This window comes from Camelina sativa, chromosome 4 (genome assembly GCF_030686135.1).
Source record: "Camelina sativa cultivar CO46 ecotype springtype chromosome 4, ASM3068613v1".
NCBI lineage: Eukaryota > Viridiplantae > Streptophyta > Magnoliopsida > Brassicales > Brassicaceae > Camelina > Camelina sativa.
Window position 1 is genome coordinate 17,979,111 of NC_141883.1, and position 17,906 is coordinate 17,997,016.

The window sequence follows — 17,906 nt, forward strand, 5'->3', positions numbered from 1 at the left end:
TGGAGTAAGCATAGGGATATTAAGACTGATAAGTCAGCTGAAGATCCGAAAGTTGAGTTAGATGCTTATGACTTGATTAGGACAGCTTTCTTTGATGGTCATTCTCAACCGACGAGCTCCTTTGTAGATCAGGCAGATGTTGTTGATGGTGGTAGTGAAGAAGAGTTTGAGTTTTAGAAGAAGCACGATGATGCTGAAACTCCACTATACTCCAATTGTCCCAACTACACGAAGGTGTCTGCAATTATGGGGCTTTACCGCCTCAAAGTGAAGAGTGGAATGTCAGAGAACTATTTTGATCAGCTGCTGACGATGATTCATGATATGCTTCCCACGGATAATGTTCTCCCGTAATCAACATATGGGATAAAGAAGTTCTGAAGATGTTTGGCTTCGGATATGATATGATTCATGCATGTAAGAACGATTGTCTTCTATACCAGAAGGAATACGAGGCTATGGAAAGCTGTCCTAAGTGTAGTGTTTCAAGATGGGAGAGGGATAAGCAAACTGGTGAGGAGAAAAAGGGGATACCAGCCAAGGTATTAAGATATTTTCCAATCAAAGACAGATTGAGACGGCTATTTAGATCCAGAAGGACGGCTGAAGAGGTTCGTTGGCATTTCAACAATAATAGTTCAGATGGTACAATGAGGCATCCAGTGGACTCTTTAACGTGGGCCAATGTGACTGATAAATGGCCAGAGTTTTTAGCTGAGCTGTGGGCCAGAGTTTTCAGCTGAACCAAGAAACATATAAAGGGTTTGTCATCAATGGGCATCGATTTCACACTGAGGATGTAATGCGTAAGAATCAGAACAGTGGAGTAACATATGAAGCCTTTAGCATGTGTAGATCTAGTGCTAGAGACACTAAACATATGGCGGACATAGTTGCGTTCTATGGAGTTATACAAGAGATCATAATACTGGACTACCACAAGTTTCAGGTTCCTCTATTTAGGTGTAAGTGGGCCAACAAAGGAAACGGTGTGAAAGAAGAAGAAGGATTTACACTTGTGAACTTCAATGTCAACCAATCAACGTATCTTCAAGATCCTTACATCCTGGCATCGCAAGCCAGGCAAGTTTTTTATTCTAGAGAAAATGATTCATCATCTTGGTCTGTAGTTATGAGGGCGCCACCAAGAGGGTATCATGAGTTAGCGACAGAGGAGGAGTTTCTTGTTGCACCCTTATCTATTCCTCAAACTGAAGATTTGGGGGACATGTCTTCTGATGATGAAAGTTTCTATGTTAGAGAAGATTGTGAAGGAGTCTTAGTAATGGAATCATAAGGATAGAATTACAAGATTGCAGTTAGTCGTATGTTTTCATCTCTTTCTCACAATTCGAAAGTCAGTTGTGTTTCAGGTGTATTGTAATGACGAGACGGAGTAACCGTAATTTAGGCCTTGCCCCAACTACTAACACTGACACTTCCCAGCACAATCAGGAAGCAATGTCGCACCAGATTGAGGACGAAATTCATCATGAAGACATATCCCAGCCGGAAGTGCAACCATTAAGTGGAGAACCTCAAAATAGTGAGGTAAATACTAAAAAAAGAAAACAACTGGGCCAACTAAGATGCATGGAGTTGCTAAACACCATGAGGACAAGGTTGACGTTGATTTCACAACTCTTGGTCGACATGTTGGTAATGGATCAGTTACACTCTCCTCATTTCTTGGTCCTATGGTGAGGGAGCATGTTCCAGTTGTACTGGACGATTAAAGGCATCTGGACGATACAATCAAAGATATTCTGTGGGAAGAAATTCAGGTATTCTCTGTAATCTTACACAAGTCTACATTTGAATATTAAACTTATTCTCTGGCACTCAAACTTATTAATGTTTACATTTGAATATTTGATAGGGAAGGTTCAATTTAAATGAAGAGTGGCAAAAAGATTGTGCTTTTAAGCAGATGGGTGGTATTTGGCGGGCTTCTAAATCTAAACTTCTCTCCAAAGTTTGATAAACAAGTAAGAAAGAGTTACTTGATTTAAAACCAAGTAACATACAATCTGCGTCAGCATGGAAAAATTGGGTAAAGAATAAGACTAGTGAAGAATTTAAGGTTTGTGTACGCCTAATATCTATTTGTTTGTAGACCAATGTAGTTATTTTTTTATTTTGAAAACCTCTGGTGATAGTCGGATTGATTTTTGGTAGGTTCGAAGTGAAAGATTTAGGCAACTCAGGAAGGCGCAGATTCCACACACCACCAGCCGCAAAGGAATGACTTGACTGGCCCATGAGATGGTATGGTCAAATTATCTTACTGAGTTATTTCTGAGATGTATGGCTCATGAGATGGTATGGTCAAATTACCTTGGTTATTTGTAGAAGAATAAGAGTTCTGACCCGTCCAAGGTGATTAGGAGCAAAGTTTGGATAGCAGGACACACTCATTCAGACGGAAAACCAGTGAGGCAAGAATTTGCGGAAACAATTGTAAGTGAAATGGGATCAGAAATCAATTCACTCAATTAATAATGCTTCTTCGTATAGCATACAATAATCCTCTTTAACTATTTGTGGCAGGAACAAATCAAATCCATTGATAGTGAAATGGGTTCCACATCTACCACTAGTATTAAAGATGATGCTGTCAGCCAAGTCTTAGGGAAAGACAAGTCTGGAAGGGTTAGAGGTATGGGCAGAGGGGTTACTGCTACAAAGCTATCATTCATTCAGGCTAGAGATGCCCATGTCCACAAGCTCGAAGCAACACAAGCGGAATTGATCACCAAAATTGAAGATCTCCAAAATGTAGTTCGTGACTTGGCTAAAGGGAAGAAGGTTAGTATAGTTAATTTTAAATTGTGTGCTTGATGATAAGGCCAATTTGTATGTTTGTGTTTGTATTAACTTTATTACTCTTTCCATAGTCTGATGATTTTTCTGCATCGGAGGCTAGTAATGGTAGCCAAATTGGCCCTAGGTGTCAAATTCTGGATTGGTGTTTAGAAGATGATGTTGTTGTCGGGGAAGGATAGTTCTGCTCAGCCGAACCAAATTACAAGATTGGTCGTATTGCAATTAGTCTTAATGCAGCAGCTGTCGTTGTCAAATCTGTAACAAACAAAGATGCGTTTGTATGGAGGCCAACCACCATGGTTGTCTCTCTTGGGGATGTCGTGGGAACGAAAACTGCATGGCCAACTGATAAAATGATATTGAACAATGGTGCAACATCCCCACTTGAATATCAATCAGCTGGTTCATCGGTAATGTTTTACTTTGACTCTTAAATTATTATGACATTGTAGAAAGATTTTAAATATGTCATTTTTTGAATGACTTAGGCATCACTTGATAAAATCATCATCTTTGATTGGAATTCGGACGATGTAGTAGTTGCTGAGGGTCGTTTGTGGTTAATGGATCCGAAAGAAAAGGCCAACAATATCTGTCTCGGACCTAATGCTGCAATCGTAAAGGTTGAGAAGGTCGTTAAACATGACGCTTATTTGTGGAGACCTACTGATGATATGGTCTTTATGGGTGATGCACTTGATGCCTTTATCGCATGGCCAATAAAGAAGATATTGCTGACTAATATTATACATCCAACAAGAACATCATCACCAATAGCAACATCACCTGGGGTAACAATTCTATCTATTGCTTAAGTTTATATTTGTTGTTATTGGTGATGGTCACTTCTGATATAAGTGTTTGAATTATTTGGATTATAGACTGTAAGTTGCAGCATCAACACCACCAAATCAGATGGAAAGAAAAAGTGCATGCTGTTGGATTGTAATAATTCAGGACAAGTAGTTGCAGAAGGCAGGGTTTGTTCAACAAATCCAGACGACAAAATCCACTTTGTCCCCTTAGGTCCAAACACTAGCAAGGTATGGATAGAAGTATCAAAGATTGGAGATGCAAAAGTGTGGAGACCAAATTCAGAAGTGGAGTTAGTTTCTGATGCTTTAGGTACAACAGTTGCGTGGCCTAATGATAAACTTGTGTTTGTGTGAAATTGTGGTGTACTTTGAGCTTGTGTGGTTGGATTTTGATTTATTAGTTTATGCCTTTAGAACATTGTAAACTTTGATTTCAATTAACGTGTTCAGGATTTTAAAGGTTTAACCTTTTTTTATTTAAATACATAAAATAATAAATTAATCAAAAATCAGTTAAATTGATGACATAAAAATAACATAATATGAATGCTATTTGAAAAAAAATTATAACATTAAGTAACGCTATTAAAAAAAATAAAATAACAAAACAAGATTGCTATTATAAAAAGGAATATAGCACGTTTACAAACGCTATTTTATATTACCAATAAACAGCACACTAAAAAGCGCTATCTAATGTGCCAGACCTATTATCGCGGACGATGATAGAGCATTTACGAAAATGTTATAATATCGTTCGATAGCGTTTTTCCGATGCTAAGAATACACGATTTTCTTGTAGTGTTCTCCATTATCCTCAATGTGTCCCCATTGCATATGAAACATTCACGGTTCTCTATCAGATTCTGCAGCTGGTGAACTCCAAATCCATTTACTCTTCTCGTTGAAAACTACATCTCGGCTTACAACGATTCTTCGTGTAGATGGATTAAATAGTCTATATGCTTTTGATCCAGGTTCTATCCCAAGATGAACCAGCGACTGTGATCTATCCTCAAGTTTTCTAAGATGTGCTACATCGACTTTATCATATGCCACACAGCCGAATACTCTCAAGTGGTCGATGTTTGGCTTTCTTCCTCGCAAGCTTTTCATATGGAGTGATGTTGTTAAGTGCCTTGGTAGGTACCCTATTAATCAAATAAGTAGCATGACGTACACCTTCCCCCAAAAGGTAATTCGGTACCTCCATTGCCTTAAGTAGACTCCTTGTCATCTCCATTAGTGTTCTGTTCCTTCTCTCCACCACACCATTTTGTTGTGGAGTGTAAGGGGCTGTTAGATGTCTAGTGATCCCAACAGATTCACAAAAATCATTAAACTCTCTTGATGTGAATTCTCCTCCTCTATCTGTTCTAAGAGTTTTGATAGCTCTTCCAAGATCCTTTTCTACAACACTCTTGAATCCTTTAACACTTCCAAAAGCTTCACTCTTCTCCTTTATCAAGATTGACCACATATATCTTGAAAAATCATCGATAATAACAAATATATACCTGTTATTAGCGAGTGTTGCAGGTGATATGGGACCACATAGGTCCGCATGAAGCAGCTCCAAAGGTTTTGAGGCTCGAAACAATGCAGCTTTTGGGAACACTTGTCGAGTCTTCTTACCAACTAAGCAGGATTCACATAGCAATTTCTCTTCTCTAACATCGGACAGGCCATGGACCATTTTTTGCTGAAACATTGCCTTGATCTTCTTGAAACTGATGTGTCCAAGCCTCGCATGCCACTTCCAGGTGTTGTCTTCGAGTCGTGATAGCAATGACGTTGGTCTCCCAATCTTGAGACTGATTTTGTAAAGGCGATTTGAGGATCGCATTACTTTCACTAAAAGCCTCTCGCTTTGATCGTGAACAGTAAGGTAGTCACGCCTCATTCGAACATCACAACCAACCTCCGTTGCTTGTCCTAGACTCAAGATGTTGCTCTTTAAATCAGGTATGTAGTAGATATTGGACACAAGAAGTTGTTCTCCATGCTTGCTCTCAAATAGAATTGATCCTTTGCCTTCAATCTCCACACAAGATCCATCTCCAAACTTTACTTTTCCTTTTATGTTCCTATTAAGTTCTGAGAAATAAGTCTTGTTTCCTGTCATGTGGTTACTTTCTCCATTGTCAAGATATCACATACCTCTTCTATGTTGTATTTCTTCGGTATAAGCTTGTCTTCATTCAAGAAAACGACTTCATGCATATACAGAGTTTGATCCGCTTTTTCTGTCTCCTTTGTTTCAACCTTGTTCGCTTCTTGTACCTTTTGTGTCCTCTCTGGGCAAGACGAATCGTAGTGACCGAGTTTGTCACATCGGAAACAAGTTATTACTTTCTCTTTCTTTTCTTGTGTTTGATTCTGATATGTGTGATAGTTGGATCGTTCTTGTCCGTTGTATCTTCCTCGACCTCATCCTCTGCCTCGTCCTCTGTAGCCTCTTCTTCCTCTACCGCGACCTCTACCTCGAAAATTGCTAAAGCTAGGGTTGTAGGTCGTCTGCGGTTGATTATTGGAGTTGGTGAACATCAATCTCCCTTGTGTATGCTCTTGTTTTTCCTCTCCTTGTATTGTCTCCTCAAAGGCTCTAAGTCTTCCAACTATCTCTTGGAAACTCGTAGTTTTGAGATTCAATACTTGTTCTAAAGAGGCGACAAGATGGATAAACTTGTTCCTAGGCACACTGTTTAGCAGGTTCTTTACCATCCTAGGCTCATCAATGGTTTGTCCAAGTGATGTTGCTTGAGTTGCTATTTCTGATAACTTTCCTGCAAAGCTATCAATCCTGTCTGAATCCGCCATCCTAAGTTTCTCGAAATCAGACATTAGAGTCTGGAAACTTGCCTCCTTAACACGATCAGCTCCCATGTTTCTCGACTTGATTGAATCCCAAATATCTTTAGGTGAGGGTAGATCACCTACTTGTAGTATAAGAGATTCTGGGATTGATTGGAATAATAATGATGTTGCAACATCATTTTTGTCTTCATTGGTTGAACCTGGTTCTATTGTTTCCCAAACCTTTTGAATACGCAGTATAACCTTCATCTTCATAGACCATACAGTGTAGTTAGTTGAGGTAAGTTGAGGACATTGTATCGAAACTGCCTTGTCCAACTCCTTTGGACGTGATGAGGTTGTAATATCCCCCATTGTTTAGAATCAAATCCACTCCTTGGATTGATTAAACCTTGCTCTCATACCAAATAAAAGATAAAGAAAAACTTGATTATAAAGAATAACTCTCTTTATTTTTGTTTAGAAAATCTCTCTCTCAAAACTAAACAATTCTTAAGCTCTCTCTTAATCTCATATCAATGTCACAACTCAACACTTGATATTTATAGAGGTTTTCTTATTCCTTTACCTATTAGAACATAGAACTAGATAACTCCTAATTCTATTTGAACTTATCTTGAGTCTCTCTCTTATCCTTATCTCTCCTTTGCAAGGATATCTTGGACTCTAAGCTTCAAAGCTTATCCAACACACCATACCTCAGTTACAACTGCAACACTAATCACATCTTTGTACTGAAGCCGGAGACAGTTCGTTATCAAACAAGACGACTAACCAAATAGAGAATACACAGCCACGGAACTGTAAGTGTGGAAGAAGAACTGAAAACAAAAACAGAACCGAAACAGAAACAGAATCAATGCTCGAAACACTCTTCTAAAACAGAACTGAAGACAGAAAAAACAACCGCTTCTTGATTTTTGAAGCGGTGGTGTGTGTTGGGCCAGCAGTCTCCTGTAAAACGGTGGTGGTCTATGCAGCGGTGGAGGTGGAAAACGCAAAGGGGGCAGATGTAAAGGTGGTGCTGGTGCTGGTGCAACCATCTTAGAGAGGTTAGCAGTTTGAGAACTACTCGCGTTACATTCGTTGCTTGGAGGACCTGATGGAAGGTCAGGTGGTAGGGGAGGAGGGACTGAAGTTATATCAGCGTTCTGCACAATAAATATGGAAAAACTAATATTGGTATGTTTGCTACTTTATATTTTCTTTTGATGATGACATAAAAAATATTATTATCCTGCTAAGTACAAAATTTGAAGTAAAAAATAGTGTACTCGACAAGGCTATTTTTTGTACATTGAATATCCAAAGTTTTAAGAAAAGAATTTCACATTTGATTATGTGGTTTAAAAATACCTCTTCTTCAAACTAAAAGTAGATTTAAAACATGACATAACAGCCGTTAAAGCGTGATACTAAATTGGTAACCGGTGATAAAATTCCAAGACAATTGAGAAAAAAATAAACGTTTATCAAATACTACCACAAATCAGTAATCAAGTTTTCTCCTATAGTAATCCTTATATACCCGTCAGCTCTTTGTTGATTCCATATGAATCTTGGGCCTCCCAAAATTTTTTACCGTTTAAATTGTGTCAATAAGAGCAATTTTTTTACAAAATGTATGCATGACTCTTTTGCATGTGTTTGGATAATAAACTACTTTTCTCACAATGGTCTCCGAACTTTTAGTGATAATGTTGGAAGAAAAAAGAAGAGCCACAGGAAGCAATTTAGGATTTGAGGTTTTGTGGGTCATCTGTTTGTTTTGAGAGATGATAGCAACAAAACTTAGTTTGTAATTAGACTTGCAGCTATTAGTTATTTAAATTGTGTCTGGCTTTTGACACAAACGATTTCTTGTGGCCATAAAATATATTTTTTAAATAATGGTGGTTTGGTGTGTGTGTTTTGTACATTTTGTAATCATTTTAATGCAAATATTTCCCTAATTTGTGTAATTTGTGTGTTTGTCATGTATTTAACGTTTTTGTTACATGTATTTTTTTCGTAAAATCACATGGGATTACAATAATTTGTGTGTTTGTCATGTATATATATATATATATATATATATATATATATACATGTGTGTTTGTGTGTGTATTTTATCTATAATTTACTTTTATAGTTTTAACATTTTCAACACGAATAAAACTAAAAGTTATATTTTAATGTTATAAAATAATAATTTTTATTGTAATATATCATAAATATGTTTGTCAAATACTGTATCTTGTATTTTACTTAGGGTCATGTAAACATTTGGACATGCTCTGGATTAAAGAAAAAGGTCTACAACTCCAGATAATCTTCAAAGTAATCTTGAGGTTTTTCGTTTCTTCTTATAATCGGTGTGAATTGATAGATTAAGAGGGGGTATTGAATTTGGTATTTTAGAGGATTTTGGTGTATCTTAAAATCATTTGTTATTCAATTGATGATTTTTAAAAATCTATTGAAATCATATGTTATTCAACTTAAGATTTAAGTAGAATCATATAAAATAATTCACAATCACTTGTTATTCAATTAATGATTTATAAATTTCACTTAAAATCCATTGTTATTCAAAATATCATAAACTTTTTAGAATTGCTATTTTGAATGATTCTGAAAAACAATTGTTTTTTTTAGTCATCAAATGTGGCCGAGAGAATAACACCATTTGAGATGGAATTTTGAAAGATTTGAAAGATCTTCTTCCTCTTCCCCTTTTTTATAAGACTTCTTCTAAAGGTACTGCTAATCTACCCGCTGCACCATTAAACACAGTACACAATAATCAACAAACATTAAAAATTAATACGCACCCAAATCTTCTTTTTCTCTTATCCTTGTGATGATCATCAAACACGTACGTGCAGTTTTTTTGGTTGGCTATGTTTTTAGTGCATGTGATGATCATATATATATGATTTTTTGTAAGTTGGACAAACGATAAGATTACCTACGTACGTGGCCGAGTTTATACATCTCATCTCACTCCGATCTCATTTTTTTATTGTGTTTCATCATCTTTAAACAATTGATTTCTGTGTTAGATATATGTTTTCAGTAGCTGCGATTCGTTTCATCTTTTAAACAAAAACTATGGGTTGACCGCGAAGGCCGATGGAGAACGCTCTAATAATAATCGGGCCATGAGAGACGTCATCATGTGAATTTTGTGCTGAGAAAGAGGATGACTTGAGAGATCATTGGGACAAATTTCCTTTTCTTGTGTTGTAAAATATTCTAAAATCACCTAAAATTTATTAGTAAAATCTCACAAAATCACAATTCTTTTCTTTTTCTTTTTTAGTAGAAAAACTCTAAAAATTATTCAAATCTTCTAAACTCTCACTCAAATTTTTCAAAATTCCAAAATATTAAAATCCCACTAAATCCTCTAAAATACAAGTTCAATACCCCCTCTAATTGATTCTTCATATCTAGTACGCACGTTTCCTGTTTGGTATAGTAAACAATGACTTAGACGTAATATTTTAACTAATACGAACTATTTTTTCAAGTAAGTTCTCTGTCCTTTTTCCTCACTACTCTAGTCTCCAAATTAGTAACCAAATGGGACCAAAAAGACTAATAGTGTGTATAGTGGTTGCCAATAAAAGAGTCATCAAATAATATCCAAGTATTAAATCCTTCGACTACATATAATTCAACAACTTAAACATCACTCTCTTCTTTTCTCATAGCTTCTGAACGTTCGTCTCTAGCTAGTTTCCGTATAACCACCCACCCTTCGATTTTCACAGTTTTTTTTTGCTTCACAAACACGTTACTGCGAGAAAATCTTACATTGAATGAGATGATGACCTGAATAAATTATATAGTCTATAGGTAGGTAAATTTAATTTATCAGGAAGACTATAAAGTTATATGTGCTTTAATATTGGAAGATGGCATGAAGAGTACGTATCAAGAAGACCATACCTGCTCTTATGTCCCAAATCAATATTATTTGCATTGATTGTTCCATCTAAATGACTAATGACCTATGGGGCCTTTTGTATCTCAAAACACCTCTCTTATTAAGATTTGTTACTTACATTGATACAACATTTCATGATTACAGGAAAAAAGAAAGCCACATTATTATTACTTTCACACACAACACATTTTTCCTCTTCAATGCTTGAACTTTAAAGTTCCCCTTAACCGGAAATATCAATGGACTTCACTTCAGGCTTCTTCTCCGGCACTTTCGGCACCGTAACAGACAACACACCATTCTCCATACTGGCCTTCACTTCATCCACCTTCGCATTCTCCGGCAGCCTAAACCTCCTCATAAACTTCCCACTCGACCTCTCCACACGATGCCACTTATCACTCTTCTCTTCATTCTCACTGCTCCTCTCTCCACTGATCTGAAGTATGTTCCCATCTTCAACCTCCACTTTCACCTCTTCCTTCTTAAGCCCCGGTAAGTCCGCCTTGAACACGTGCGCCTCAGGTGTCTCCCTCCAATCCACTTTAGCGGCTGCCACGTCCTTATTAGCCGGTGCGTTTGCCTGCGACAAGAACCCTTCGAACGGATCCCATACGTCTAGCGAGAATGGGTCGAACACGTTTGTTCTTCGGCCTCCAAAAATGCTCGGAATTAGAGATATTGCTACACTTCCTTAACTCTGTTTTGATAGTGTTCTGTTTTTTTTTTTTGTAATTTTGCTTTTCTATGGACTCTAAGATCTTTGTTAATTCAAACACATACGTGCCCTAGCGTATATATAGGGAGAGAGAAGAATAGAGTAGAGGATAAGAGAAGAAAAGTTCTGCAAGTTTCTATAAAACTCAAGAATCTTCCTTGTAACGTTCGTATGCAAGCGTCGGTACCAGAATTCTCAGGTGCTTTCAAGAAGTTTCGATGGTGAGGGTTGAGCCGACGTGCAATTCATCAAGTAGACGGCTGAACGCCATGCCGTTTTTGTTTACATGAGCTTTGTTAATGGGTTTTACTATCGTGGCCCATTAAGATCTCCTACATGGTTGTCCTAATAGCATTTGTAATTGAATTATTCGAAACAAAGATGCCGATTTAATAAGAGAAATACAAGTCTAATTTCGGCTAGTTATTTAAAAAAAAAAAAATCAATTTTAAAAACCACTCAAATTAGTTGAGAATAAATTTTCAGGATTTATTTTTCTCCGTATTAAATTGAGAGACTCCATATTATCAAAAAAAAAAAAAATTGAATTAATTTCGGCTTGTTGATTGTAGTATTCTCGGATCAAAACCACGGAAGTACACTTCTTACAAAATCACTATTCAGATAAGGTTTTAGATTTGGCATTTTATATGTTACTACCATTTCCTACTAGTGAATTATAACAATTGTTGGTCGGATATAAAATTCAAAAGAATTTTTATTTATAAAATAAAGAAAAATCATAAATAAGAAAAGAAATGTAGAATAGCTTGTCAAGACTAGGGTCCATGTCAATGATGTTCTTCTTGAACAACATACGAATCATTCGTGTCGCTGACGAACTGCTGTTCAACTAGTGGCGACATCCCCGTGTTTGTTCCATGCCCTTGAAAAGATACCAGCGACCAAACATCAATATTATTTGTCATCTGTATTCAAATATTCAATTTCATTATACACAGTGATTAAGCAACAATATAGTTATACCTGTGGACATAGTCGGTGTTGTGTTGGAGTGTGGTCTTGCGTTTTGACGCCTTCTCAAGAAAATAGCCCCAAAACCGGATGAGAGAATTGCAAACGCAGAAGCAAACGTAACACCAAAAATAAGTGGTAATTTGTTTTTCTTCTTCTTTCCTCCCTTTATTTTCGTCACATCTAAAGGTTCAATATATAGAAAAGGTGTCAAATTATTTTCTTTGATAACATGGTAATAACTTAAGGCATTCGTAATAATACAATCCCATTGTTTATTTTTTTAATCTATATTACGAGGTTTTACTTTTTAAAACGTAATTATTATAGATTTAATATAGTATCCTATATAAAATAAAATACATACACTTTTAGTAACTTCTAAAAATAGTAAAAAGGCTATGTATACAAAATTAATAAATTTGTCAACTAATTTTTAATGATATCTTATGAAGCTGCGATAATTTTCCAAATAATTAGATGATTGGACTCACCGATAATTCAAATATTACCTGAAAATTATGAAGTTCATAGATATGAAAAGTATTGTATACTACTGTATATGAGTTTTCAGTTCAAAAACATATAATGTACTAGAAACAAGTATATGGTAATAATAAATAACCATATATATTGAGATAAAAATGATAATAATAATAATTAATGTCAAGGAACTATATGTTTAATAATAATTAATGTCAAGGAACTATATTACTCTTTGCTAATGTTTCATTAAGCATGTGATTATTACCCTAGCTTTTCCTTTCCTTTCAAACATAATAATAATTTATTTTTTAAACATAATAATAAAATTTAAGTTTGTGTTTAAATTAAGCAAAAAATGCAATAATAATTTATTACCCCAAAAATAGAAAGAAAGAAATGGGTACAGATTGTGAGTACTGAGTACAAACCTTCTACGGCATTGTTTTTGTGTGGTTCCGTAGCTCCGGGACCTTAATCAAATACCAAATGGAATTAAATGATATCATTCAAAACATTTCATATTATGATATATTTCCTATCGATTAACATCAATCATTCATTCTATATATATACTTCAATGTCAATTGAATCTTAAGTTGGAAGCAATGAAATTTAAATTCCATAAACCAGAGTTCGAAGTGTTCAGACGTAAACGCATGGTCAAGTTTGGTTATTTACTTAAAATTTGAGAAAGTTTTGGTAATTTAAATTTACCTAATAATTAACTAACCTTGGGTGTCTTGGTTGCTGTTACTTATTGAGTACAGCTCCAACCCATTGATGAGGGGCGGCAAATCCGAGTCATCGGTTGACTGAAAGATTATCTGGGACATCGACGTGGCCACTACATCTCTCAAAACAAATTGAGTCGCTTCCCCAAACACCGGTACAATGGGACGCGAACCCACTTTAGTGGTGTCCAAGAAAACGTTGAAAGACCTTCTTTGGGTCCGACCTAGACTCTCAGGTTCTGAGAAGTAAAGAACCAAGTATACCGTTATCCCGGTTAAGGGTAGAGCCTCATAAGAAATTTTTAAGCCGTCTCCTGACACTGCCTTTGACATAACAATCTCCGGCGGCTTGTTCGACGCTCGGGTGATGTCTATTGATGGGGCTGAGGTCGATAGATCGGTCAGTGTTGGGGTTTCTTGGGATCCTGACGCGGACCATAGCCTACCGTAAGGGTCTAACGGGTAGCTATATAAATTTCCAAGAAACCAATAAAATAAAATTTAATTAAATAGGTACGTAATAATATAAACTCGAAAGGAAGTTATCATTATTAATTAACACAATTCTAAAAAAAGCACTTGACGTACAAACTGTTATTTATGAATTTATAAAAAAATTCTAAACCTAGGGTAAAAATCACATGCTTAATGAAACATTAGCAAAGAGTCGCTGATATAGAGATTTAAGAAAATTAATGTCAAGGAAAATTATTTACTATATTGTTTTAAGAAAATTAATGTCAAGGAAAATTAATGTCAAGGAAAACAATATTTTAAACTTTTTCTATATATATGCATCTAAACTTGGAACATTAATGTCTATATTAGATGCATATAGAAAAAAAGTTTAAAGGACGGGCGTTTGTGTAGCAGTTTACCTTATAATCTCTTCAGCACCGTACGCCATTCTTTCTTGGAGAAGGAGACCTTCGTTAGGACCAAGATCGTTGTACATGCCAGCGTCCATACCATAAACCTCAATAGAAGATATAAAAGGGTTATAGGACGGAGACGTCCGGAAGAAGCATACACTGATATTCTCATTTGCCGGAGCAAATATCACCTCCGAGAAATAGAAATTTTCTTCGTCGTTGAGCAACGACTCAGTAATTTTAATAGAGTCACGGTGTTTGCGGTCATAAATAACGTCAAAAGATGGTGGCGAGAACTTCCCATCGTAGTTTTCGTATTTAAAGCTCGTCCTCACGAGCGTTTTCTGGCCTTTGGTCACCGGAATGTTGGAGTAGCAGTTGGTTTGACCGGTTGGGAAGTACCGGAGAGTGTTCATGGGCTTTGTGACAACGTCCGGAATCTTCATAGGCTCACCAGTGGTGACAAAGCCTTTATCTCCGAGCCATGTTACATTGTTGGAGTCAATGTAAGATCCCGTTGATCCACAGTCAATGCTTATACCTAATGATAGCGCAAAAAACAAGAGAAAAACGACTAACAGTGAGTTAAACAAAAGTGTAGAGGGTCAAATTAAGAAAATATAATGTCGGAGGGGCTTTATATTTGTAACGTACTTTCTGCTAATGTAACCATTATGGCTGGGAGAGAAAAGAGGGTGATGAGATAAAGAAGTGCCGCCATCATCAACGAGCTAATTTAACTTCATTACATGCACAAATGCATACGTAATATATAGATGAAATGAAGTCTGTTCATATCTTGTTGAATTGAGGTATTGAGTTTGCACAACTCATATAATATTTAGTTGACTTGACTTATTAAGATTGCACAGCTCATATAATATTTGCATCAGCGGTGCAGATCTTGATTTGGTTTTAGACAATTGTGAATTCTACAAAGGGCATTAGTGGAGTGACAAAAGACTCTCAAAACCGACTAATTCATCACATTCAGTCTATTATGCAAGTAACTACAACAAACTATTTCTAACGTAACTACTTGCAACTAAAATAGTTTGTGAGTACCAAAACAATTGTAGCTATTTACATATTGGTGTCACAAACTTATATTCAAGTACTTTAAAAACCAATTTAGATAACTGTGAATTCATTAAATACATACATATATAGATATGAGAACATACAGTAGTCATATGAATATAGCTAGAGAACTAGTATATAATTCTATAATAACGTAAAACATTAATATTTAATTATTTATACATCAGAATGTCATTATGTTTTTTTTTTATGGTAGACTTCTAAACAATCACTGGCCTTACATTACAAATTAGAAATGTAGAAGTCATGAAGGAACTTGATTATTTAATAAAAATGATTGAAGCTTTAAGTTTTGTCCAACTCATTTGGTTGACTTAGCATACAGTGGGCATATTGAAGTCAACCACATTTGTTTTCTTCACAAAGACTTTAAAAGTAAACAGCTCAAGTTTACACACTTTTATATATACGTTCATTATATTAGTAATGTATGTCTTTGTAATAAAGTAAAAAGAAAAAAAAGATATTCAACATAGTGGGAACAAAATGTTTGGATAATTTCATGTGCTCAGTCGATTTTATTGTATATCAAATTCAGTATTATTCATAAAGGTTGGACCTGGTGTAGGGATGAACCGATGAAGTATAAATTAAAAACAAGAAATAAGGCAACTGGGAGCCAGATGGATGGTCCATGCATCCTAATAATCTATTTTTTGTGGTCTTATGTTTTGAATGCAAAATCATGTGTTTAGGAACCCGAACTAACTGTTTTATTCATACTAAATGGTTCTCATGATTTGCTAGTTAGGTAACTATTGTAACAAAATCCACAAAATATTCATTTAAGTGAGATTTAGGCTAATAATTATAATATTTTCTTCAGTTGTGATATTTTTGAATTTTTTGTCCATTAGTTTACTACATATAGTTTTCTCGACGAATACCAATTGTTGATCAATAATCTCTATATAATTATTTAAAAATATTATTAGAAATTTAACCCTACTATTATTTAGCATATTATAAAAATGTCATTATATTTTAATTAATTTAATAACAAACAAAAGAAAAATTTATATTGGTTTATAAAATAATAAAACAATATTTTTAAATTATTTAACAGATTCCATTTATTTTTTCAGAAATCTAAGAAAACTATAACAAACTATTTAGAACAATTATAAAACTTAATTTTGTTTATAAAACTAAGATTAAATATTTGCATCCCTAAATCGTTTATTAATGACATATATATTTTAAAACTAAGATATATCATTGCTTATATTTAAAAAAATTCAAAAATAGAAAATATTATATCAAATTTATTAAATATTTTTTCCGCACTGCACATCGATGCAATGACATCTTATTAAAATCTAAGGAATCAAAATTTTTATATTTATTCAACATAGTATATACAACTAAAAATTTTAAAAAGTTAAATCGAGATTTCTAAATATGACATTTTCAATGCGAGTTTTGTTTTATTTTCTGGATTTACCAAATTTATATAATTCATGGATTTGAATATTGTATTATGTAGATACCAATAGCTTGAGGGGCTGCGGTCCTGAGAGTGGTAGAGGAGATGGAGGTTGTCCTGAGGGGACGGGGGGTCTCAGAGTGAGATCGGTATGGCTTGAAAGTTGCAACGTAAGAGTAGATGAATTGGGAAAAGTATGAAGAACGTGGCGATAAGCGTAGTAATCGGATGCAGATCTCAAAGATTGATGGGGGTTCATTCTCGGATTTCCCTTTTTGTCTTGGGTGGGAGGGCCGGGATTGTGCTGGCGTGGGGGGTGGGGGGGCAGAATTGTTTTGACTAGTAGGGTCGGGTGGTGGTGCTCACTAGCCCTGTGACAAATCCGGATATCCGGGTTTTTTGGTATATCTGAATCCGGATTCGGATCTGTCGGATATCGATTTTTGCTATCCGTATCCGGAATCGTCAGCGACGGATATCCGACCACCGGATACCTGACAAAAATACCAGATACTCGTGGATATCCGAATCCGGTAGAAGATCCGCCTCAAAAAACAACCGATATAGTGGGTCCATGTTGTTTTTGTTAATAAAAGATTAGCTCAAACGAGCCAATGGGAAGAAAAATTGTTTAAATACATAACATTATGCGAAAATGTGCGCGCATGGCGTGCCAAACAATCCGCTTTTATATTTGCAATTCTATAAATAAAAGATAAGGTAAAAGAAGAAAACTCCTCCCTGTACATCTTGATAGCGTCGAGGTATGTCGAGAACACTGGTCAGTCATGTGGCAAAGACACCATCTTCACCAAATCTGAGTAGAACGCCACGTCACGGTAGTCATACCTGATCATGCACCGCATAGCACAAATGAAAGCTTCGACTTCGACATGTAAGGGGGAAAGGCTTCGCCAGAAATTGGAAGCTCCCATCCTCGGCGTCGGATCCTGAAATTGGGTACAGAACCATCTTGTGCCTACAAACGAATCACCCGCTTTCCAAGATCCATCAACAAAACAGCCTCATGCGAGAGTTGGGGTCAATTGGGCGGGCGGTGGAAGCCTCATCCTCACCCTCCTCCTAAGCCTGCTGCCATGTGGCAGCCTCATCCTCACCCTCCTCCTAAGCCTGCTACCCGAATCACCTCCTCTGGCCGCTCATCTTAATTCTCAAAAAACGCGTGCATTTCTTGCTTTCCATAT

At 35.9% G+C, this 17,906-nt stretch overlaps 2 protein-coding genes and 2 pseudogenes across 2 annotated transcripts; 2 read left to right on the top strand and 2 right to left on the bottom strand.

Moving 5' to 3' along the window:
• The first annotated feature begins 1,571 nt into the window (after positions 1-1,571).
• On the top strand, positions 1,572-3,260 carry LOC147945918 (uncharacterized; annotated as a pseudogene).
• A 114-nt stretch (positions 3,261-3,374) lies between these two features.
• LOC147945919 (uncharacterized) lies at positions 3,375-3,995 on the top strand. Its single transcript, XM_087509126.1, has 2 exons — positions 3,375-3,617; positions 3,708-3,995. Exons 1-2 carry the CDS (start codon positions 3,390-3,392, stop codon positions 3,993-3,995), a joined length of 516 nt encoding a protein of 171 aa, XP_087365252.1. The 5' UTR covers positions 3,375-3,389.
• A 6,471-nt stretch (positions 3,996-10,466) lies between these two features.
• On the bottom strand, positions 10,467-11,381 carry LOC104780440 (17.4 kDa class I heat shock protein pseudogene; annotated as a pseudogene).
• Positions 11,382-11,707: 326 nt separating this feature from the next.
• Positions 11,708-15,251, bottom strand: LOC104780441 (uncharacterized protein At1g24485-like). Its single transcript, XM_010504941.2, has 6 exons — positions 14,829-15,251; positions 14,181-14,715; positions 13,302-13,768; positions 13,000-13,041; positions 12,098-12,268; positions 11,708-11,996 (listed from the first exon to the last, which is right to left on the bottom strand). Exons 1-6 carry the CDS (start codon positions 14,896-14,898, stop codon positions 11,902-11,904), a joined length of 1,380 nt encoding a protein of 459 aa, XP_010503243.2. The 5' UTR covers positions 14,899-15,251; the 3' UTR covers positions 11,708-11,901.
• Positions 15,252-17,906: the final 2,655 nt, after the last annotated feature.

Bases quoted from the DNA above. Each gene is read 5' to 3' on its own strand.
- LOC147945919 (XM_087509126.1), top strand. From the start codon at position 3,390: ATGGATCCGAAAGAAAAGGCCAACAATATCTGTCTCGGACCTAATGCT. The intron at 3,618-3,707 runs GTAACAATTCTA...TTTGGATTATAG, and splicing joins CAATAGCAACATCACCTGGG to ACTGTAAGTTGCAGCATCAA.
- LOC104780441 (XM_010504941.2), bottom strand. From the start codon at position 14,898: ATGATGGCGGCACTTCTTTATCTCATCACCCTCTTTTCTCTCCCAGCC. The intron at 14,716-14,828 runs GTACGTTACAAA...CGCTATCATTAG, and splicing joins AATGGTTACATTAGCAGAAA to GTATAAGCATTGACTGTGGA. The intron at 11,997-12,097 runs GTATAACTATAT...TATCTTTTCAAG, and splicing joins AACACCGACTATGTCCACAG to GGCATGGAACAAACACGGGG.